The following is a 23,472-nucleotide window of genomic DNA, read 5'->3' as shown; positions in this document are numbered from 1 at the left end:
CTAAGCTCTCGCTAATATAAATATAATTTTATATTAAGTAATGTGAAGGTCATGTAGACTTAATTCACGTTTCTTTGAATAAACAATATAAAATATAATTTTGTTTGGGTAAATTAAGCATATTAGCTTCCAACTTTAAATAAAGGTTATAAGCCTCTACTAATTATACTTTTGCGTAATATCTAGTATTTTTTTTGACCCATGCTAAATGATATTTCATGTAGACTCTTACCGATTAACCTATTAAACAATTTTACTTTGTTATATATGTTAAACTATCGAGTCATCTTCTTGACGTTATAAGTTTTATTGGAAAAAGGAAGTTTCTACACTATGATATTTACATAACAGTGAAAAGAACAAAATTAAGTTTTAATAATTAAAGACATACAAATATAGAAGTGCACCATCCAGGGCACAATGAAGGAGTGTGACAGTTGGAGCATGACCGACAGTTCCCATCGCACTTAGGGTTCTCACTGTTGACACAAATTATGAAACACTCGCCATTGCAGCTGGTGCTTTTTCACTTAAAGCAGAACATGATATCAATGTCACACTTACTGTGGCAACTGGAACTGCGGCACTTTTTGCACTGAACAGCATACAACATCTTCTTTTCAGTGCCTTCTGCCTCCGTGTTTAGATTCTCCACCGTCACAATCACCACCGAGGAGAACCTCTTCTTCAGCCGGTTCACCAAGAAAACGATGTCCACGTTTTTGCCGCTCACAGCCACGTGGTCGTTGTCGTCACCTTCCAGGGCTACCGAAGTCACACCTGGGAAGTTAAGATGCATACTGAATTTGAATCTGTATTTTAGGACAATCACATGCCCTAAGATGATCATGTGTCTATGTTTTCTACCATGTAATTGAGATTTCAAATTTACATATAATAATTCATCATTTTTAATTTTATATGTAAAGATTGATAAACATCATTTTTAATTTTTTTTGTCACACTACTAGTATTCGTTTTATAATTCATATACATGGACAAAGCTTAGTTTGTAGTCTTCTAGGTGTTGTTCATTTCAATAAACTCATCTCCGAAAATTCTGTAAAAACATATGTATCAGTATAGATTATTAAGATGAGTAAGTTTTCATTTTCAGTAGAAAACACACTAAAATTAACTTAAACTTTGCTTTCTTCATATAACAAACTGAACTCTAAGAACTTCTGGTTTATTCTCAGATTAGAATTGAAAGTTTCCATACATTTGTAGTTTGCATAGACAACTCTGCACGATATCATAATTGTAAATTGGAATATTTTACTGTGCAGTTGTGAAAGTATTTGCATAAACATATTAAAAGCTGAAAGAAACTTATTTTGCATATCAAGTGTATAACAGGGATTGGCATGTGATGTTCACCTGGTATCTGTGCTGCAATTTTCAGGGCGTTGTTTCTGCATTTGTCACACTTCATTTGCAGCTTGATAACTACTTTTTTCTGTATTCATTACACGTGTTATTATGTAAAAGTTCTTGAGAAATTATCAAAGCAAAACTAAAACCATTGGTTCATACCTTCATGTTTGCTTAATGGAATCAAAAGGTCTTGTGATAGGAAACAAAATCAACGGGTGTCTTGGTGTTTGTCTTGTGCTTTCGAACTGAGCGAATACAATATGGTTTATATAATAACAATAATAAGTTTTTCAGCAACAAAAAAAAATACAAAATATTTAAGTCTTCAACGAATGGGTTGTGAATAACATGTTAGCAACTGGGTAAGGCTTGGAATTGGTCCACCAAAAGTCACCTTCATACTCCTCAAGATGATTTTATTTTTATGTTTAATAATCAAGTTATGTTCAATGTCTTAATTTACTAGGTCGTTTGCTTTTTGTCGTTGAAATTATTTATAGATATTTAATTTAACTGTTAGGTGTTTGTTAATCGAAGGCTTAATTAGACTTTTAGGACTATGGTGTACAACCAATACACTAAATCAAATCCACCGTTATATTGGTATTATTCTTATTTTTATTGTCTTATTTTATTAATTATTACTTTATTTTATTTTTCTTTTTATTATTTTATTTGTTCTTATTATTATGTGTTTTATTTTTATTTTATTATTCTTATTATTACTTTATTTTATTATAATTATTTTTGCATGGGAACAATTATGTAGCTTACAAGAAATATTTAGGCAACCAAAAACACAAAAAAGCTGCAACATTGGCTAGGCAATGTGGGTTGTAAAACAGAAAGCAGTAGTTATTGCCAAAGAAAACAGAAAAGTGGTTAGTGAACTCCCATTGCCTGGTCAATTCATTTTGAACGTGCAACAATAATATAAGTGCAGTTATGAACTTGCAACAAATTCAAATTAGTTGAAACAGCAAATTGAAATCAGCTATGGAGATGGAAAATATCTTTGCTTCCTATTTTTATATAAAGAGGGGTTCCATCCTCTCCAAAATCATATATCTCTCCTCCACTCTCTTCATCTTCTTCACCTACCGGTGAAGCTTCTTTTATCCTCTCTTTTTACCACTTTCTCTCTTCTCACTTACTTTATTTTATTTTAATTTTTATATTGGGTTCCATTGGGTATTACTCTTTTAAAGAGTAACTTGTTGTATCCTGGAAGACTTGCACAATACACCGTGAATAAGTCTTTATGGACAATGATTACTCACGTATCGAGAAACCTTTTTTTGTTTGTTTTAAAGCTTTTTTTTACTACAATGTGAAGCTACTATACTTGTGGTCCTGCAGCATGCCCAACTTCTATACATAGATAGCTTATAAGGGCAACGCATAACTACTTTAAGCTGCTGCATAAATACTACGGATCCCATCAACTACATGTCTTGCTTTCTCTCATGGCAACCTCATTCCATTAACCAATTATTATCCTGATTAAACTCCATCACCGGGACTTGCACCAAACCATAGAGCATCATCTGCAGCATTCTACAGCTGCATGCATTGACACCAACTAAGCACTCTAAAGTGTTAATAAAATGCTGGTGGTTTTCACAGCAGGACTGGATAGCATCTACACCTACTACATTGGGTCTGGCACACCACACCTATATCAACCCTTGGCACATAAGGCATAAATAGGTGCTGGATATTCACAGGATTGCTATAAAAAAACATATAAGCTACTGTGATGACTCTGCTTCATGGCTCAAAGCAGAAGAATGGACAACCTTTTGATTGCATAGGAAGTTTGGCAGAAAACAGACCCTGCCCACATACATCATCCTTCAAAATTGGTCCTACTAAGCAGTTCTACTTCATCTCCAGACTGGCTTAAGCATAAAAAGCATAGCAACTCAAACTGCACTCAGAATTATCCAAATACCTGCTATACTTCAAAGACACAGGTTGCTTAAGGTCCTGCACTATTATTACAGTCCTATTGCAAGATCACCAACTGAAAATGTCACTTCCACTCATTGCATCTTCCTACCATAAACCATTCTGATTCCAATCTGAGTCCATCTTATCCAGCTCCTCAGGCCATCTTCGCGACTTGCTCCAAACCAAGCATTTTGCTTCCTCTGTTTATCATTGGCTGGACACACCTTTTTACTGCTTTGCTTGTGGTATCCCTCACTTCTTCCTTTCCCATCAGTGCAGATCCCCTTTATTATGCTTGTACCTTCTCACTCTTCTTTCAACTCCTTCCCTTCTTCATATACTACTTAACATACCAAAACACCTGATGAATTGCAACAGTTGCTGCTCCCTCTTTCTAACTCCTTAACTGCAGCAATGACCAGAGACACATCTGGTTTCTCTCAAAGGTGGACAAAGGTTGCTATAGTCAATTCTGCATACTGCAACCTTATCGCAGCAAAGGTGATTTTTACCTCTGCTTTCCTTTGACTCTCGTGGTAATTCTAGATGCTGCAGAAACAATTCTTAGCCTTTGATCATATAGCAGGTTGTTTGGAGCAAATGAATGGAGACCACTTCGTATCAACCCCTTCACAGAAACAGGACCCCTGCCACTATGCTTCCACACTCCTTTATATTCCTTCTTTTAGTTTATATGAGGGAATTCTTTTTCATCCATAACCATGATTTTAGTTTTACTATCTAAAAAATCTCTTTCACATCAACCACCCTTGTTTGAAAACAACATTGTTTCTTAGTTTCCAAATATTTCCCACTATAACTGCCCAAATACCTCTTCAAACCAAGTTTTGTTTGCTATCAGCCTCTACTAGATGAAAAATCACAAAATGGCACCTCAAGTCATTGTGTTGGACAGATAGGATGTCAATCCATGTGAAGCACAATGACCATACTCTTTGTGCAGACTTGCATTCTAAAAACAGATGTTGGCTTGACTCATCCGAAACTTGAAACATTCCACATATTGTCGTGTTTACCATCACCCCTCTCCTTTTCAGAGACATTTTTGTTAGGTTTCTATCCTGCAGAATCTTCCAAGCCGTAGTCAACACATTGGGTAGTGTTTTAACATGCCACAAGCACGTGAACATGTCGTTATGGGGTCCTCTGGTATTATTGGCTAAGATACTATTGATTTTGGCTTAATCCCAAGTCCCACATCGGTGAGTTCATTGTTTGGGAGGAGGTTTGAGGGTTATAAATTAAACTCTCCTCCTTCACTGTTAAATATCCCAATTTGTAATATCTTCTCTCATAATAATAAAAGTGAGTTGTTTTTGCTGTGCTCGGAGATTAGGCTAAACAGGCCGAACTCCGTTAACAATTTTCGGGTGTGTTTTTTCCTCTTTATCTCTTTTATTATTCCGCTTTATTTATTCAATATTATTTTTCGGGTAGCTCTATTAGGGTTTTGTTTTAGTGGGAAAATTGCCCATTTTTCCCAACAAGTGGTATCAAGAGCCGAAGGTTCGCCTTGGGTTGTTTGAAATTATTTGTAATATTGAATATTATATTGAGTTTGTAATGGCAAATCAAGAAGAAGAAGCGAAGGATGTATCCAGAGTGCCGGGCTCCTCGTCATCATGGTCGAGGTTCCCGGTGTCCACTTTGAAATTGGCGGTGGAAATATTTGATGGCACTGGACATTTTGGCATGTGGCAAGGAGAGGTCTTGGACTCTCTTTTTCAGCAGGGTCTTGATATTGCTATTGAAGGAGAGAAACCAAAAGAGGTAGAGGAGAAAGATTGGAGCATCATCAACCGGTTGGCATGCGGAACTATTCGATCCTGCCTGTCCAGAGAGCAAAAGTATGTTGTAAAAAATGAGACTTCTGCACACAAACTGTGGAAGGCATTGGAGGACAAGTTTCTGAAGAAGAGTGGTCAGAACAAGCTCCTGATGAAGAAAAGGTTGTTCCGATTTGACTACCAACAAGGTACTACTATGAATGCACACATCACTATGTTTAATCAATTAGTAGCAGACCTGTTGAATTTATATGTGAAGTTTGAGGATGAGGATTTGGCTTTGATGTTGTTATCATCTCTTCCTGATGAATTTGAACATTTGGAGACTATGCTACTTCACGGGAAGGAGAATGTGTCGTTAGATGCTGTTTGTTCTGCCTTATATAGTCATGAATTGAGAAAGCAGGATAAGATGAAAACCAAATCAACGACATCAGAAGAAGCATTGGTGGCAAGAGGTCGTCAGCAAAGCCAAACAAAGGAGAGAAGAGGGATGTCTAAATCTAAAGGTCGAGTCGTTGCCAAAGATGAGTGTGCTTTCTGTCATGAGAAAGGACACTGGAAGAAAGACTGTCCAAAACTGCAGAAGAAAGAGAAGGTTCCGCAAGATGCAAATGTTGCAAAATGCAAAAGTGATGTGGAATCAGATATCTCTTTAATTGTCTCGCTTTCAGCATCATCGTATCTAGATGAGTGGATATTGGATTCAGGTTGTACTTATCATATGTGTCCCATTCGGGATTGGTTCTTTGAATTTCAAGAACTCGATGGCGAAGTTGTTTACATGGGAAATGATAATCCATGTAAGACAGCTGGGATAGGTTCAATCAAGCTGCGGAATCTTGATGGATCCACCAGAATTTTGCGGGATGTACGGTACGTGCCAAAGTTGAAGAAGAATCTCATCTCATTGGGGGCTTTAGAATCTAAAGGCCTAGTCGTGACGATGCGAGATGGAATTCGTAAAGCAACTTCAGGAGCACTGGTGATGTTGAAAGGCGTGATGAAGAACAATTTGTATTACTATCAAGGTAGTACAGTGGTGGGGACAGTAGCGGCAGCAACTTCTAGCCCTAAGAAGGATGCTGAGGCAACGAAGTTGTGACATATGAGGTTGGGACATGCTGGAGAGAAATCCTTGCAAATTCTTACCAAGCAGGGATTGTTGAAAGGTACGAAGGCTTGCAAACTTGAATTTTGTGAGCATTGTGTTATGGGAAAACAACGAAGAGTGAAGTTTGGCACTACAATTCACAATACCAAGGGTATTCTAGATTATGTGCATTCAGATGTGTGGGGACCTGCCAAGACTCCGTCAATCGGAGGTAGGCATTATTTTGTCACTTTTGTGGATGATTTTTTCAGGAGAGTTTGGGTGTTTACTATGAAGAACAAAAATGATGTGCTTGAAATTTTCCTTAAGTGGAAAGCTGAAGTTGAAAACCAGACAGGAAGAAAGATTAAGGTTCTCCGAACAGACAATGGAGGAGAATACAAGAGTGATCCGTTCCTGAAGGTATGCCAAGATTGTGGCATAGTTCAACACTTTACTGTTAGAAAAACACCACAGCAGAATGGGGTGCAGAGCGTATGAACAAGACACTTGTGGAGAAAGTTCGTTGTATGTTGTCTAATGCTGAGTTAGGCAGAGAGTTTTGGGCTGAGGCTGTGACATACGCTCAACATCTCGTCAATCGTTTGCCATCATCAGCTATAGATGGCAAAACCCCGTTAGAGGTATGGCTTGGAAAACTTGCAACTGATTATGATTCTTTGCATGTTTTTGGTTCTATTGCATGTTATCATGTGATTGAATCAAAGTTGGATCCACGGGCAAAGAAAGCTCTTTTCATGGGCTTTAGTCCTGGAGTGAAGGGATACCGTTTGTGGTGTCTAGAGGCAAAGAAGATGATTATCAGCAGGGATGTTACCTTTGATGAATCTGCCATGTTAAAGAAGGTAAATCCAGAAGGAGCTGATAGTACTCCGCAACAGGTGGAGTGTGCCCGGAAGCAGGTGGAGTTTGAGCCGACAGTGGTGATCCCAACACGAAATACCACAAGTGACTCTCCTATGGTAGAAGAAGAGTCAGATGAGGAAGAGGTTCCTACCCAAGAATCTCAACAACAATCAGCGCCAATTGCAGTTAGAAGACAGAGACGAGATATTCAGAAGCCTGCTCGTTTCATGGATATGGTTGCCTATGCACTTCCAGTTGTTGATGACATTCCATCCACTTACCCAGAAGCCATTCTGAGTTCAGAGAGTGATAATTGGGCATGTGCAATGGAAGAGGAGATGCAGTCTTTGAAGAAGAACAAGACGTGGAAGTTGGCACAATTACCAAAAGGTAAGAAGGCAATTGGGTGCAAATGGGTATTTGCAAAGAAAGAAGAATTTTCTAATAAAGAAGATGTTTGCTACAAAGCAAGGTGGTTACAAGGGCCAAGTTTGAACATTGTTTAGACTTGGTTAATATTTTGCACATTTGAAGTTGGCGCCCGGAGGCGCAAATTTGAAGCACTGCAAAGTTTGTTTTGTTATGTTTTGAGAAGATTTGTATTAGGTGGAACTTGAAATTAAGCCAAGGTGGAGATTTGTTGATTTTGGCTTAATCCCAAGTCCCACATCGGTGAGTTCATTGTTTGGGAGGAGGTTTGAGGGTTATAAATTAAACTCTCCTCCTTCGCTGTTAAATATCCCAATTTGTAATATCTTCTCTCATAATAATAAAAGTGAGTTGTTTTTGCTGTGCTCGGAGATTAGGCTAAACAGGCCGAACTCCGTTAACAATTTTCGGGTGTGTTTTTTCCTCTTTATCTCTTTTATTATTCCGCTTTATTTATTCAATATTATTTGTCAGGTAGCTCTATTAGGGTTTTGTTTTAGTGGGAAAATTACCCGTTTTTCCCAACAGATACCATATGCTGATTTTGCCGAGAACAAGCTTGACTCTTCACTTCCCCAAACTTGAATATGATAGTAAAAACGCACGCGGAAACAACACACACAATCACGAATCAACTGCAGAAAATAAACAACACAAGATTTAACGTGGTTCGGTCGCCAACTGCAACCTACATCCACACGAGCAACTATTAGATTTTATTTCTTTCGTGTTGCGTACCAAATTACAAGCACAATGATGTCTTTAAATAGAGATAATAAAGGGACACAATGATTAAGCCCACTCACTAAAACATGGTGTCTACTCAGCCCAACCTAATTGGTCCTGGCTTCATACCCAACAATCTCCCACTTGAAGTAACGGAACAATGTTCACCTGCGCTTCAACTGTGTATATGGTGTCTTGTCAGCCCAACCCAATTGGTCTTGACTTCATACCCAACAATCTCCCACTTGAAGTCACGGAACAATGTTCACCTGCGCTTCAACTGTGTATATGGTGTCTTGTCAGCCCAACCCAATTGGTCTTGACTTCATACCCAACAATCTCCCACTTGAAGTCACGGAACAATGTTCACCTGCACTTCAACTGTGTACATGTACTTCTGTAATCTGTCGACGAAACTCAATGTTCCACCACTAGTTGCCACCAGCCTTCTTAATCATTTTGAAGACTTCGTTAAAACTCCCCTGAGTTTTAACACGTCAGTCACTGACCAATTCTCTGTTCCTACCGACTCCCACTTACAGGAACTGTCGGATCCTGAAACAACCTGAGAACAAACACTCTCCATATACCCGTTCTCTGTTCCTACCGGCTCCCACTTACAGGAACTGCCAGATCCTGGAACAACCTGAGAACAAACACTCTTCATATTCCCGTTCTCTATTCCTACTGACTCCCACTTACAGGAACTGCCAGATCCTGGAACAACCTGAGAACAAACACTTTCCATATTCAACAAGAAATTTGTTTGGAGAAGTTTCAACCGCTGGAATACTGGTTCTCCTAACCCACTGTCGTCTAGGAACTTTAGCTGAAGCACAACCCGTGCTCCCACTGCCACAAGTACCTCTGACTGGTCTACCTGAACCTTTCCATGCTCGTTCATCCTGAATTTGACCTGTGGCTCTGGGTTTCTCTCTTGTAAAGACAACCCTCTTCTGCCCACGAGATTCTGTGAACCGGACTTTGTTTTATCTTCTGACCTGGGATGGTCACTCCCTCAGACGGTAATCCGACCATATACAACGAACCTTTCTTTCTTCCGCAGGCCATGGCAAGATTTTCCTTGACAACCTTCCATTGCTGATTTTCGAACTTCACTTCATGTCCCTGTTCATCCAACTACCTAACAGAAATCACACTTTTCGTTAAGCTTGGAACAACTCTGACATTCTCCAAAGTCCAAAAACCAACTGGTGTCTTCAACACTATGTCACCCATGCCCGTTACCTTAAGAGTTTTATTGTCCGCTAGTCTTACCTTTCCAAAGTCTCCAATAACTAGATTCTGCAATGCTTCACTGTTGTGGGTAGCATGAAATGAAGCACCAGAATCCATGACCCAGGAATCCACACTACTCTCCGTGCAACAGACTAAGAGGTCCTCGTCCGCGGAATCTTCTGGAATGCTGACTTGTTTATCATTTGGGCATTGATTCTTGAAATGCCCCACCTCCTTGCAGTTCCAACATGTTACACTTGAGCAATCTCAAGTCTTTGACTGACTCCTTCCTTTGTTCTTGCTCCCACTATCTCTGATATTTCTCTTACCTCTCATGACATATAGCGATTCACTAGATAATTCCCCAGAACTCCTTCTTCGGACATCCTCGCCAAGAATGAGATCACGAATCTTCTCAAAAGTGAATCCATCGGATCCCGCTGAACTGGTAACTGCTGTAACCATTCCGAACCAACTGTCAGGAAAAGACGATAACAGTAGTAAAGCTTGAACTTCATCATCGAACTTAATGCCCACTGACATAAGTCTGGCTAAGATCGAATTCGTTTTATTGATGTGCTCAGTAACTGAACTGTCTTCCTTCATCCTTGTGTTTACCAATTCTCTAATCAGAAACACCTTGTTTGCAGCAGATGGCTTCTCGTACATGTTAGACAATGCTTCCATGATACCTTTCGCTGTCTTCTCCTTCAAAATGTTGAACGCAACATTCTTACTCAAAGAGAGTCGGATAACGGACATAGCTTTCCGATCCAAACCTGCCCACTCTGCATTAGACATCTTTTCTGGCTTGTCATCCAAAGCCACGTCCAAATCTTTTTGAACTAGCAAATCCTCAATTTGCATTTTCCACCAACTGAAATCTATACCATCGAATTTTTCAATTCGGAACCTCCCTTCTTCTGTCATCTCAAATGACTAGACGAGATACTCGGTACAACTGATTTCAGATCTTGGCAATCTTTTTTTTTTTAAATCAAGAACACAAAAATTGCACCACCCAAAATCACTCACCAACAGACCTGGTCGCAGTCCCCATTGCCCTGGCCGCTGTTGTGAGGCAGATCTGGGAGCCTCCTCCTTGCACCTGTGAAACCCTAAACCTTGGGACGCTGCTGCAACCCCTGCAAAACCCTAGCTTTGGGATGATGCTGCCGCCTCTGCGAAACCCTAGCTTTGGAACACTACTGCAGTCGCAATTTTCACGTCTCGTCGATTAATTTCTGCTGATCGGATCTCTAGTGTGTGAACGAACCAAAGCTCTTATACCAGTTGATAGTAAAAACGCACGCGAAAGCAACACACACAATCACGAATCAACTGCAGAAAATAAACAACACAAGATTTAACGTGGTTCGGTCGCCAACTGCAACCTACATCCACACGAGCAACTATTAGATTTTATTTCTTTCGTGTTGCGTACCAAATTACAAGCACAATGATGTCTTTAAATAGAGATAATAAAGGGACACAATGATTAAGCCCACTCACTAAAACATGGTGTCTACTCAGCCCAACCCAATTGGTCCTGGCTTCATACCCAACAGAATATCCTTTACCTTCCTATTCATGTTGAATGTAGATATGTACCTCAATAAATCACCCTCCATCATATATTCCCTTTCAAACCTCGTACACCTCCACCTTAAACTCCACTTTCATTTTGATTCTTCCCACACTCCCTCCTCATCCACCTTTTGACCTTGATTCATAGAAAAATAGTACAATCTAGGAAACACTACCTTATGGTTAAGGCTACCGATCCATTTATCCTCCCAAAATCTAGCTTTATCTCCTACTCCTATTTTTCAACCTAACGCCTCCCGAAACCAACCTACTCCTCCTCCCTCACCACGTACCTTAGAGAAGTCTCTCCACCATTAGGATTGAAATTTACTTTAAGATGGATGGTTGTCTAAATCCATGCCTTACTTTGAAACCAACAAATCTTTCCATTTCCCCTTCTCTTCAGTCAAGAGACGTCATTTCCATTTTTCCAATAGAGCATAGTTAAATTTTCGAATATCTTTAAATCCCAGCTCACCCTCCTCTTTCGATTTACACAGATTCTACCAGCTAACCTATGATATAGGTCTATTTTGCTTTCCCCAACCTCATAAAAACCTCCTTTGGATACTGGTTATGTTCTTACATACTGATTCCGGCCCTTTGAAAAAGGATATGTAGAAGAGAGGTAGAATTGTGATGACAGATTTAATCAAACATATTCTTCTTGCCAACGATAGAAATATCTCTTTCCACGCACTGAGTCTAGCCCTTAATTTGTCCAAGATTGGCTCCCATAATTGTTTCTTCTTTGGGTTACCTCCCACATCTAACCCCAAATACTTGAATGGGACCCTCATCTGTGTACAATTTAGGGTCTTTGCATAACACCCAAGGTCGTTCCTCTCAACATTTATTCCGGCTAACTTTGATTTATGGAAGTTAATCTTCAGACCTGAAGTAAGTTCATATCCTCTAAGGATAGCCTTCATGGTAACCACATTGCTAAAGGAATCTTCACACAAAATAAGAGTATCATCAACAAACTGAAGCATACACACCTCTACTTCATTCCTACCAACCTTCACACCTGAAAGCACTTTGGCTTTTAAAGATTGTCTTACTAGACTGGCTAAGCCTTCAGCTACGACAATAAAAAGGAATGAAGCTAATGGGTCCCCCTACACCAACCTTCACTCCATTTGCCCCCAATTATAGTCTTTTAGAAGGATCATTTCATCTCAAAAGTGCAACTAATGCAACAAGTCCTAAATTAGTTGTTGTCAGACGAGTTATTTCTAAATTTGTTTTTCAAGATTTATTCATGCAAAATTATTTCGAATCTCTTTCAAGTGATGAACAAGAGACTCAAAAGATGGAAAAAGAGAAACCATTAAGGGAAGACGATGAATTAGTTCAAACCTCCAAGATATTGAGACGTCTTCCTAAAATTGGAGTAAAAACAATAGATGTCCTTCAAAACAGATCAACTAAAGAAAAAATAATGGTAGTAATGTGCAACAATATCATAAGATTTATTATCATTGTTGAACACAAACGATGGTTTGTCTGATTGGAGTTTTGGGATTCAATACTTCCTTTTTATTGTCTTTGGAAGCTACACATTAGGGAATGTTCTTTTGTTCGTCTTTTTATCTTTATTTATTTTCATTTTTTTGGTTTAAACTCTCAATGTAGTTTCTTAGCTACTCTTGAGAGTTTATATTTTTTTAATTTTTTTCATATAGATTTAATCTAATCTTTCATATTTTTGTTTTCTTTCTTTTTTTAAGTATTATGTGTTTTTTTCATATATAAGTTGTCTAACATGAATTCATTAAAAAAAATCATAAAAAAAGTGTTAATTTATAATTACAAGTTATCGACAAAATTAGTATAAATAATGTTAATTGGAATAATGAAATAATGAAAGAATTGTTTGGTGACTTTAAAATTCAAACGTCATAATTCTTTTGCTTATCGTCGGAAGATGAATGGGACAGTTGAAACTGCAGATAAAGATATAAAAAATATTATATTAGAAAATTGTATTATGATGTACAAAGATTTACACAAAATACTTCTCTGTGCTCTACAACCTTACATAAAACAATCTGAAAATATATTTTGAAAACCTGGATAAGATAATAAAACTCTATAGCGATTATAAAAACTTATTTTCTACATAATTTTTTATTTTCAATAAAAGGAGAAAATTTCCAATAAAAATAGAAAATAAATAAACAACAGAAGCCATACTCTTTTTAGGACAAGACATGCATAAGAATACCAAATATATTTTCAATAGAAACTTTTATTTTTATTTTCTTTAACATTTGCCTATTAATTTTACGAATTTGTTATAGTAACAAACACAATTTGTAATGAGTTCTTCTACTTCATGAATTTTATACTGCTTAAAAACGCAATTTATTATTTTAAAGAGATGTTTCAAAAAGTCGAACAAATGTGGAGAGAAACTAAAGAAAGTCCCAATCCGCACAAACGCTTCAAAACAAAATCTGACCGTGGAAACCTATCTATCAACGTTTCCTAATTGTCCAATTTCCAAACCACGGATCGCGAAGATGAACCGTTGATCAATTCTTCATCCAACGACGGAGACCAAAAGTCAAAACTCGGAAGCGCCTTCAATAAATACCTACCTATATCTCCCCCTCGAAAATCATTCAAATCCAGAAACCAAACCAAAACCCTAAATCCTCAAATTCGATCGAAATCGTTCTCTGGAGTCTCCTTCTTCCAATCCAATCTAGAAGAAAACCCTAAATCCTGAGTTTGGATCGATTTTTGCGCGAAAAGCTGTTGAGAAAATGTCTGGTCGTGGGAAGGGAGGAAAGGGATTGGGCAAGGGAGGTGCGAAGAGGCACAGGAAAGTGCTTCGCGACAACATTCAGGGCATAACGAAGCCGGCAATTCGGCGGTTGGCGAGAAGAGGTGGTGTGAAGAGGATCAGTGGATTGATCTACGAGGAGACGAGAGGAGTGCTCAAGATATTCTTGGAGAACGTGATTCGCGACGCTGTGACCTATACCGAGCACGCCAGGAGGAAGACGGTTACGGCCATGGACGTTGTGTATGCGCTGAAGAGGCAGGGAAGAACCCTCTATGGTTTTGGAGGTTGATCTTTTGAATTCTGTTGTCACATCACAAATAATTGTTTTTTTCGAATCCTTGTTATGCTCCGTAACAAAAAAAGTTACTGGGTTCTGTAGAATGAAAAAAGTTAAGAACATCAATTGAGTGAAATGTAGTAATTTTTTGTGGGTACTTCATTGTTTTTTTTTATCTAGTTTATATTACGATAATATATGTAATAAGAATATTAAAATGCTGACCTATTTTGTTTTGAAATATTAACTAAAACTTTTTAATAAGTTTTAGTTTTGAAAATCAGTTACTTTAATTGCATTAAATTAGTTGATTTAAAAGAATTTGAATATAGTAGTAGATTGAGTTATATATTTTCTGAAGTTTTCTTTTAGGTTTTTGAAGTTTTATATCTTGTATCCCATTTTATCATTCAAAATTATTTATTTAAAAAATTAAATACAAGAAATGACTTAAAATGTAGGTATATTTATGAAACAAATATAGAAGGTCTATAACAGAAAGATAACAGTTGAATAAAAAAAAATGCTAATAAATTCATAGAGCTTAATTACATACTATTTAAACAGATAAATGCGAACATCTACCCATGTTATTGGAAAATTTTAAAATAAAATTGGAAGACATGCTATTAATAACAATTGACCAAAGGAATAAGAATTACAATGTGTATGAATCAAATTCAATCTCTTGTAAGACACGTTGAATTGAAAATGATGTTCTCATAATATAGCCATTGCAAGTACAATCATATGATAAAAAAAATTCTAAAATGAAAGCACTAATGAAAGTCAAAACTGATAATACTAAAATGTAAAAAGCCCTCATTTAACATAACTATCACGTCATGTGTCTGAGAAAATTTTGATATATTTACAATCTTTAGATTTCTTTGTAGAGTTTTATACAATTTTTTTTATGTGAAATGATGAATTTAAAAATAAATATATATAAAATAAAAAAGAATAAGTTGGAATTAAATGATATAAAAAAGTATTAAAATAATAGTACGAGAGTTATACTGTAATTATATAAAAAAAATGTGAGTTATGTATTATTACCTTTTATGTTGAAATTGCTAACTTGAAGTAGACAAAAATTTTCTTACTAAACTAAATAAATAAACTGGTAAATTTTTGTTTTACTATCTATTTTTTTATTTTTCTATTGTTAAGATAGTGTTGAATTAATGAATGTCATTATTTGTAAATGATAAAAAAGTCAAAGAATTTAGAAGTGATCATAATCACACCACCAATTAACTTTTATTTTGGTGATATGGTACAACAGTTGAATAAGAATGCTCAGATCCCTTTCACACTAAGTTTGAATTCAAACTTAATATTCATTGGTCCAGGTGAAGGTTGCAACTTTAACATTCACATATTCCCAATTTCTATTTAAATAAACTCATTCTTCCCTCACATTAAACCATGCTGAAATGTTTATTTAGCTGTACTAAATTTTTTGAAATTCTTAGCGGTACCAATTTACCTTCAAAGATCATTTCTCTCTTTACATATTTAGTATGATATTGTCATTTAATTTTATATTATATTATATGAATAATTTTTTAAGATCTGATGAATATTTTTCTATTATATTTTTTTTTAATCTTATGAATATTTTAGTATGATATTATATATGAATATTTTTATATTCTATTACTATATATTAATAATTTTTTAGGTCTTACAGTATTTTTACATTATATTATATGACTATATTTATTGTATATTATTACTTATGAATATTTTATATTATATATAAATATTTTTTTTAAGATCTATGAAATGTGGTTAGATGACATCTTTAACAGCCATTATGCAGACATTATGGTTGAAGAGGTCAGACTCCAAGAAGCCAAAGAAGAGAGGACAATCTGTTTAGAAGCAAAGCCTCATTACACTAATGTTGTTCTGGAAGACACAAGTGAAAGCATTCAAGAAACATACTATCCATCCAAAGCTATAAATTCTGAGTATGACGAATCTACTTTGACCGAGGAAGTATTTCAGCATCTAACAAATGGAAAAGATAGCAACAGAGAAAATGAGAAACATTTGGATAATGAGGTTGGTTGTGTCTCAGTGTTACAGGAGGAAGAGATAGTTAAAAATAGTGAAAGTTGCAAGATTGATGAGAGCTGTGAAGACAAAGAAGCAAGCCTAGAGAATGACGATGATGAATTTAACCAGGAGCACCTAATTCACATGTCTAAAGTATCTGAAGAAAGCACCACCATTATTGTTCAGGAGCAAAAATTATCAGAGGAAAATAAAGTTAAAGGTAGTAAGTTGAAGAGCACGGGTGGTGAAGAGCAGCACACAAGCAAGAATTGGCAATGGGGAACTAAACGCAAGAGACCTGTGGAAGAGGACGAGAAAATGAGAAAGATCAACCCACCAAAGCCAAATTTCCTGCCCATTGTTTCTGAGCTAGAACCAGAGAAAGTTTATCCGAAGCACCAAATGATAGAGGAAAGAAAAAATGCAGAGGAATGGATGCTTGATTTCGCACTCAGAAAAGCTGTCACGCAACTTGCTCCGGCAGGGAAAAGGAAGGTGTCATTGCTAGTTGAAGCTTTTGAAGCAGTAATGTCCATGCCCAAATGCGATGCTCATACAAGAAATGATTCACCCTTTGCTCGTGCAAAACCTATTAAAGCGTGTAGCTGATGAATGCATGCCACAAAGGTAAAAACGGAGAGGTCTTTCTGATTCCTTATATCAAGTGTTATCTTGCACAGAAATCAAAGACACCAGGAACAGGCCAATCTCCACGACCAGGAGAATATGCAAGTACCTATTTCAACAGGTCCTATGCATCTGCTTTCTGAAGCTTGGAGAAAATTCAACCAGCAGGGTTTTGTGGCTTTTACATGAATACTGAAACAGAAGAACTGGACGTGGATTTGCTATATGAATTTGTTCTGTTAAGTTGTTTGATGCACTATTACTTATGTTTATATTAAATTCAAATCACCCTCGAGATCTGTTAATGTATTTTATATCTGTCCAAAAAGATTGTGCTTTATAAGATTTTGTTTTTTATTTTACTCATATTTCATCATCAGGTATTATAGAAGTACAAGTAATGAAGGATTGTGTTCAGTTAATAATTCCAATCAAGTGTTGAGGTTTAGTTTACCAATGGAAGAATCAATGGCAGGTGAAAAATGAAAAATATAATATGCTTAGTCACTGAGGCTTTGTAATTCAAACTGCAGTAAACTCATACTTGTCGAGATCAAATTACAAAAGGTAAAACTGCAAATTCATTTAAAAATAAAGCAAACTTAACAATTACATGATCTGTTTTTGCAATCATAAAGTCGGAAAGGGTGTATATTGCAAGAAGCTTTTGTCATTCTATGCTGAAGTGTATTACATAAAATAGAGAGATCAACATTTATTTTGGTTCAGGCAAATGAATATCAATGGTGGGAGAAACACTAATCAGAGATGGAAGTTGTCCACGATAAATTATCAGTTGAGAGCCATGGGAAGGCTGTTCTTGCAAACCTGCTGTGTGATGGCTAACTTCTGAGTGTTCACTGTGTTCCAAAGCTTCTTCAGCAAACCTACTGTACCAGTCGGCACCGGACGACCGAAAGGTTCGTATTAAATGACTTCATTAAATAAAAGAAGTGGGTATACATGGAACGAAGCAGTTATGGTTCCCGCTGAATAAGTCAAACACGTTCTCTGGATCACTCCCCTAGTTTTCAGGACATCACCAAGCACGACCTAGAAACCGCTAAACATGTCTCTAACCATCAACTGCTTGGCCCACATGGCCAAGGCCCAAATCAACCTATTAAAGGGACTTCTGAAAGGGAAAAAGGTACGTTTTATGATACTATCAGAGAATTCTCATTTGAGCACCATCGCTGACTTGAGCGTCGGAGTACAATCGCAGGTACCCCCGCCGGCCGACCGGAGCACGCGAAGAGAAAGAAGACTCGAAGAACAGGACAACCAAAAGTGAAGTAGACACCTAGTATCGACGTGGATTAACATTACTCCGCCCCCAATATCCATACATGTACACCTACCCTTCATCTGCTGCAGTACACTCAAACTACAAGAGAAAGAAGAACAATTACTCAATGTCGCCGCCGTGAAATGAAGCTCGAAGAGAAACGACGAATAAGGTTTGGGTGTTTCTTCCCGCACCTCTTCATTTGTTCTTATTAGAGATTTAGCTTCTTAGAAATATAATTTCAACAGGGGATGTAGCTCAAATGGTAGAGCGCTCGCTTTGCATGCGAGAGGCACGGGGTTCGATCCCCCAAAACATTATTATGACTTGACAGAGGAGAAAAATTGTTTAGGACAATATTTTTGTCTCAAAACAAATAAATAAATATCGAAAGTTTATATTTTGATTTTGACTCGAAACGTAGAAGCAAAATCTTTACATTGTTCTAGTTTATACTTTTCATATTCATATTCTTATATATACTAGCGGGCACACAGGCGCTCTCGCGCCTGTGTATCCGCATTTTTTATGTGTTCATTTATATTGTATTTATATTTAATATTAAAATTAAAATAAGAAAAATGTTATTTTTCACACATTTATATTAACAATATAAATTTATAATACATTATGAATAAAAAAATGACATTATGCCAACAATAATGTTGTGGAATTTCTCTATACAAATAACTTCTAGAATGTGGATCTCGACAATTTAGTGCAAAGAATTGCGTGAGCATGGTTTTGGAGACATTGTCATAATTTAATACATCACTTATGTTTTGATGCTTATAGAAGTGCACCTGATGACGATTTGGTAAATGAATTTCTAATCTTTGTACACTTGGATTCATTATATAAAGTGTAAATCTAAATATTTTCCATAAAGCCTCCGGAGCGCAAATCCATATAGCATCAACATATCGTTGGACTTCATCTACAATTGATCCTCTACGAACCTCCATTGCTACTCGATCTGGACCTTTGTACACATACTTGTATAAATATTTAATACTTTTAATGCTATTGCACACCTCAACATTTATATGACAATCATATTTTAGCAACAACCAAGGGTTATAAGGAACCACCCATCTATTGTCAACAGTTGCATTTCTATTTATAGATACCGGTGCATTGAAACGTCTTTTGTATTGTGGATATGAATTAGTACCTTGACGTGTTTCTTCCAAGAACTCTTTAGGATATTTTTTCTTGCATTGATTGTGCTTCATACATGGTGATCTTGGATTAAGAGTTCCACAAGGCCCATGTATCATGTGTTTTAGTACAGCTTCGTGCAACTGTGGTTCTTCTTTACTTTTTGGTATCTCTGCTATAACAATGCTATCATAATCTTCTGGATCACGTAATTTATCATTATCATGTAAGATAAGTAACATATGCACATGGGGTAGTCCACGTTTTTGGAATTCAGTCACATACATGTAACTTTTAACTTTTCCAAGAACTCCTTTATCGATCACATTTTCCTTCAATTGTTCAAATTTTGCACGAAATATTCTTGTGAGCAAGTCAGAACGATCTTGTGGAGTTTGAAATTTTTTAAGTTCTGATGAAATTTCACTCCAAGAAGGATTGCATGTCATTGTAAGGAAAATATCAGGTTTACCATCATGAGCAACAATTGCCTTGCCATCTTCATATCGTTGGGTCAAGTCTCGACGACTACCAATAAATGATGATGGTAATATTGTCCTTTGTCCAACATTTCCTTGAATAAAAAAACACTATGAGTTTTGATATATTTATATGTAATAGATGTAGTATGTTACAAATATTATGTACCTGTGTGAGTTTTTCCTTCGTGCAAAGCATCTTGCAAACCTTGATACACTTCAGCACGAATATTATATTGATGATTTCGAATCCATCGTAACCTTCCTGCTTCAATCTTGACATAATTGTCTACAACATATTGTTGTAAAAGTTGTCCCGCTTGTAATATTGTAGATTGATCATTGGGTCGAATCTACATTGAAGTAATCATGTATGTGTATTAATTTTATGACACAACATTGATAAGTAAATTGTTGGAAATGATATATATATATATATATATATATATATATATATATATAATTGTGTTGGAAGTTACCTAAACCATGTAACTATAATATTCTCGGCATGAGATACTTTGGCCATTAAGATTTTTTGTGTTGAAATCCCAACCATATGTTCCAAAAGGAAATAATAGTGGATATTGTAAAGGGTCATAATATCCCACAGTTTCTTGAATGTTTATTAAGTTCCCATCATGACTTACAACTTTAATGTCTCGTTCACGTGCCATTGATTATGTGTCCCCAGTAACAATAATTGCTGCCACTTGAGATGCAGTTGGAAGATTATATTGTGGTTGATTGGCAGGACGCTCTTTAATGAGTAAAGTACATTCATGAATATTTTGTTCTTGAGCAAGTTGTCTAAATATATGCACAAATGGATTGCACTGATGTAGTATTTGTTGCAACTTATTAACAATGGTTTGATGAAGATGAGGAGTTTCCATCATCCTATTTTGTAATTCATGTGCATTGTCATAAATGTACAATTGCAAAAAACGTGGCTTGGAACCCTCATTTGGAAAAAACCCTCCAATCCTGTGATACATTGCACCTTGAGCACGAAAACTATATATACCACGACCAGTTGCAACTATATTTTAATCCATGTGAACACCAAGTGAAGTGAATGAAAGCACATGGTTGTAACTTCTAATATGTTGTCTAAAATGTCTACTTTCATAAGAACAACCGGAAAATATTTGAATCAACTCATTCGGAGCAGTAACATGTGGAAGAATGACTTTTCCACCCGAACAACACATATCACGTGATTCATGGTAAAATAATCGTGCATGACAATGTGCACATGTAGTCGGAGTAGAAAATTGAAACATTACCATCGCCATAGTATTTCTAAAATTTCGAGTTGAGTTATGCGTCCGTCGAAATCTATATTGCATTCCTACATGTATAATAATTTGTCAATAAAGTTAAGTATTTCATTGAACGTCCATCATGTAAATATTGCGATAAAAGTATACTAACCATGTTCAATGTGAATGACATTTGTATTACTTGGTCTTGCTTCTTTATCATTTGATCCTTGAAAGTTATGTGGTGTAAAAGTATAAGCTGTCAAGTTAAATAAATGAATGTGCACATGTAGTCATAGTAGACAATTGAAACATTATCATCGCAATAGTATTTCTAAAATTTCGAGCACAGTTATTCGTTCGTCGAAATCTATGTTGCATTTTTACATGTATGATAATTTATCAAAAAGTAAAGTATTTCATTGAACTTTTATCACGTATATATTGCGATAAAAGTATACTAACCATGTTCAATGTCAATGACATTTGTGTTACTTGGTCCCGCTTCATTATCATTTGATCCTTGAAAGTTATGTGGGGTAAAAGTATAACATGTCAAGCTAAATAAATGAATAAAATTATATAGAAAAAATTAAAGCAATAATATGTGTTACCTGCATTATTTAATGATCGAGCCAAATGTCGAATAGATGACAATGTCCTTCCTGAAACCAGAAATTGTAATGTGGATAATATTGTTTCTCCTTTCTCTATAAGTTTTTCTTCGTATATATATTCAATTTGTCCTTTAAAAGATTTTTTGGAAATTGACATCTTATGCATAAAAGTGTACTAACCAGGTTCAGTAACATGTGTGTTACTTGGTGCTGCTTCGTTATCGTTAGATCCTTCAAATATCAAGTTAAAAGAATGAGTGAATAAAACTACATACATAATCAAGTTATATAATATTTTTGTTACCTGCGTTATTTATTGATCGAGCCAAATGTCGAATAGATGTCAATCTCCTTCCTGAAACAATATTTGTCATATGAATAGTATTGTTTCTCCTTTCTCTATATTAGTTTTTCTTCGTATAGACATTTGTTTTTTAAAATACTTTTTGGACATTGACATCTTATGCATAAAAGTGTACTAACCAGGTTGAGTAACATGTGTGTTACTTGGTGATGCTTCGTTATCGTTAGATCCTTCAAATATGAAGTTACATGAATGAATGAGTAAAATTATATATTAAGAAAATTATTTCAAAATAATATATGTTTTGTTATGTAATATTTTTTTTACCTGCATTATTTGTTGACCGAGCCAAATGTCGAATAGATGTCAATCTCCTTCCCGAAACAATATTTGTCATATGAATAGTATTGTTTCTCCTTTCTCTTTATTAGTTTTTCTTCGTATAAACATTTGTTTTTTAAAATACTTTTTGAACATTGACATCTTATGCATAAAAGTGTACTAACCAGGTTGAGTAACATGTGTGTTACTTGGTGCTGCTTCGTTATCGTTAGATCCTTCAAGTATCAAGTTAAATGAATCAATGAATAAAATTATATATTAAAAAAATTATTACAAAATAATATTTGCTTTGTTATGTAACATTTTTTTTACCTGCATTATTTATTGATCGAGTCAAATGTCGAATAGATGTCAATCTCCTTCCTAAAACAATATTGGAATATGAATAATATTGTTTGTCATTTCTCTATAAGTTTTTCTTCGTATAGATATTCCATTTGTCTTTTAAAATATTTTTTTAAAAAATTGACATCTTATGCATAAAAGTGTACTAACCAGGTTCAATAATGTGTGTTACTTGGTGCTGCCTCGTTATTGTTTGATCCTTCAAATGTCAAGTTAAATGAAGGAATAAAAAAACTATATAAAAAAAATTTAAAAATAATAATTGTGAAAAGTTAAATGTTTATATAACATCTTTGTTACCTGCATTATTGATTGATCGAGCCAAATGTCGAATTGATTTCAATCTCCTTTCTCTATAACTTCTGCTTTGTGTAGATAGTTCATTTATCTTTTGTTCCATGGTCATTCTTCGTCTTATGTTTGCAATATTTAGCTTCAAGTTTGGTTTTGTCGTTCTACTCTTCATCTTTTGTATTTATATTTTCGATTTTGTTGTGTAATGTATTAAAATGTAGAAAACTAATAAACATTAGAAAAATTATTTAAAATATTCTAAAATATAAATCAAAACTAAAAGCAAAATAAATTATAAAAACACGGTTGCAAACCAAGAATCAGTAATGCAATGCAAACATACATACAACAAGAAAAAAAAATTAGTATGTGACAGAAAATAGATAGCTAAATTAAAAATATTTTTAGAAAATATTTTACAAAATGTGAAAATAAATATATAAAATATGATAATATTTAAAAAACACTTTGATCTATATATTAAATATTGTTTATATAAATGAAAAAATATAATTAAAAAATATCTTCATATA

General features: G+C 35.5%; 3 protein-coding genes across 3 annotated transcripts; 1 reads left to right on the top strand and 2 right to left on the bottom strand.

The window, feature by feature from the left end:
- Nucleotides 1–283: 283 nt before the first annotated feature.
- LOC137829220 (heavy metal-associated isoprenylated plant protein 16-like) lies at nucleotides 284–1,613 on the bottom strand. Its single transcript, XM_068636019.1, has 3 exons — nucleotides 1,537–1,613; nucleotides 1,381–1,459; nucleotides 284–780 (listed from the first exon to the last, which is right to left on the bottom strand). The coding sequence occupies exons 1-3, from the start codon at nucleotides 1,540–1,542 to the stop codon at nucleotides 527–529; spliced, it is 339 nt and encodes a 112-aa protein (XP_068492120.1). The 5' UTR covers nucleotides 1,543–1,613; the 3' UTR covers nucleotides 284–526.
- A 12,085-nt stretch (nucleotides 1,614–13,698) lies between these two features.
- LOC137823885 (histone H4) lies at nucleotides 13,699–14,310 on the top strand. Its single transcript, XM_068629202.1, has one exon. The coding sequence runs from the start codon at nucleotides 13,854–13,856 to the stop codon at nucleotides 14,163–14,165; it is 312 nt and encodes a 103-aa protein (XP_068485303.1). The 5' UTR covers nucleotides 13,699–13,853; the 3' UTR covers nucleotides 14,166–14,310.
- A 3,095-nt stretch (nucleotides 14,311–17,405) lies between these two features.
- On the bottom strand, nucleotides 17,406–23,045 carry LOC137808826 (uncharacterized). Its single transcript, XM_068610109.1, has 13 exons — nucleotides 22,946–23,045; nucleotides 22,613–22,663; nucleotides 22,465–22,515; nucleotides 22,138–22,188; nucleotides 21,959–22,009; nucleotides 21,835–21,885; nucleotides 21,652–21,702; nucleotides 21,503–21,559; nucleotides 21,210–21,296; nucleotides 21,062–21,126; nucleotides 19,984–20,128; nucleotides 18,939–19,870; nucleotides 17,406–17,420 (listed from the first exon to the last, which is right to left on the bottom strand). Exons 1-13 carry the CDS (start codon nucleotides 23,043–23,045, stop codon nucleotides 17,406–17,408), a joined length of 1,707 nt encoding a protein of 568 aa, XP_068466210.1.
- Between the last annotated feature and the right edge of the window lie 427 nt (nucleotides 23,046–23,472).

The sequence above is a fragment of the Phaseolus vulgaris genome, chromosome 11 (genome assembly GCF_000499845.2).
Source record: "Phaseolus vulgaris cultivar G19833 chromosome 11, P. vulgaris v2.0, whole genome shotgun sequence".
Lineage (NCBI taxonomy): Eukaryota > Viridiplantae > Streptophyta > Magnoliopsida > Fabales > Fabaceae > Phaseolus > Phaseolus vulgaris.
This window is presented reverse-complemented; position numbering and strand designations above follow the sequence as displayed.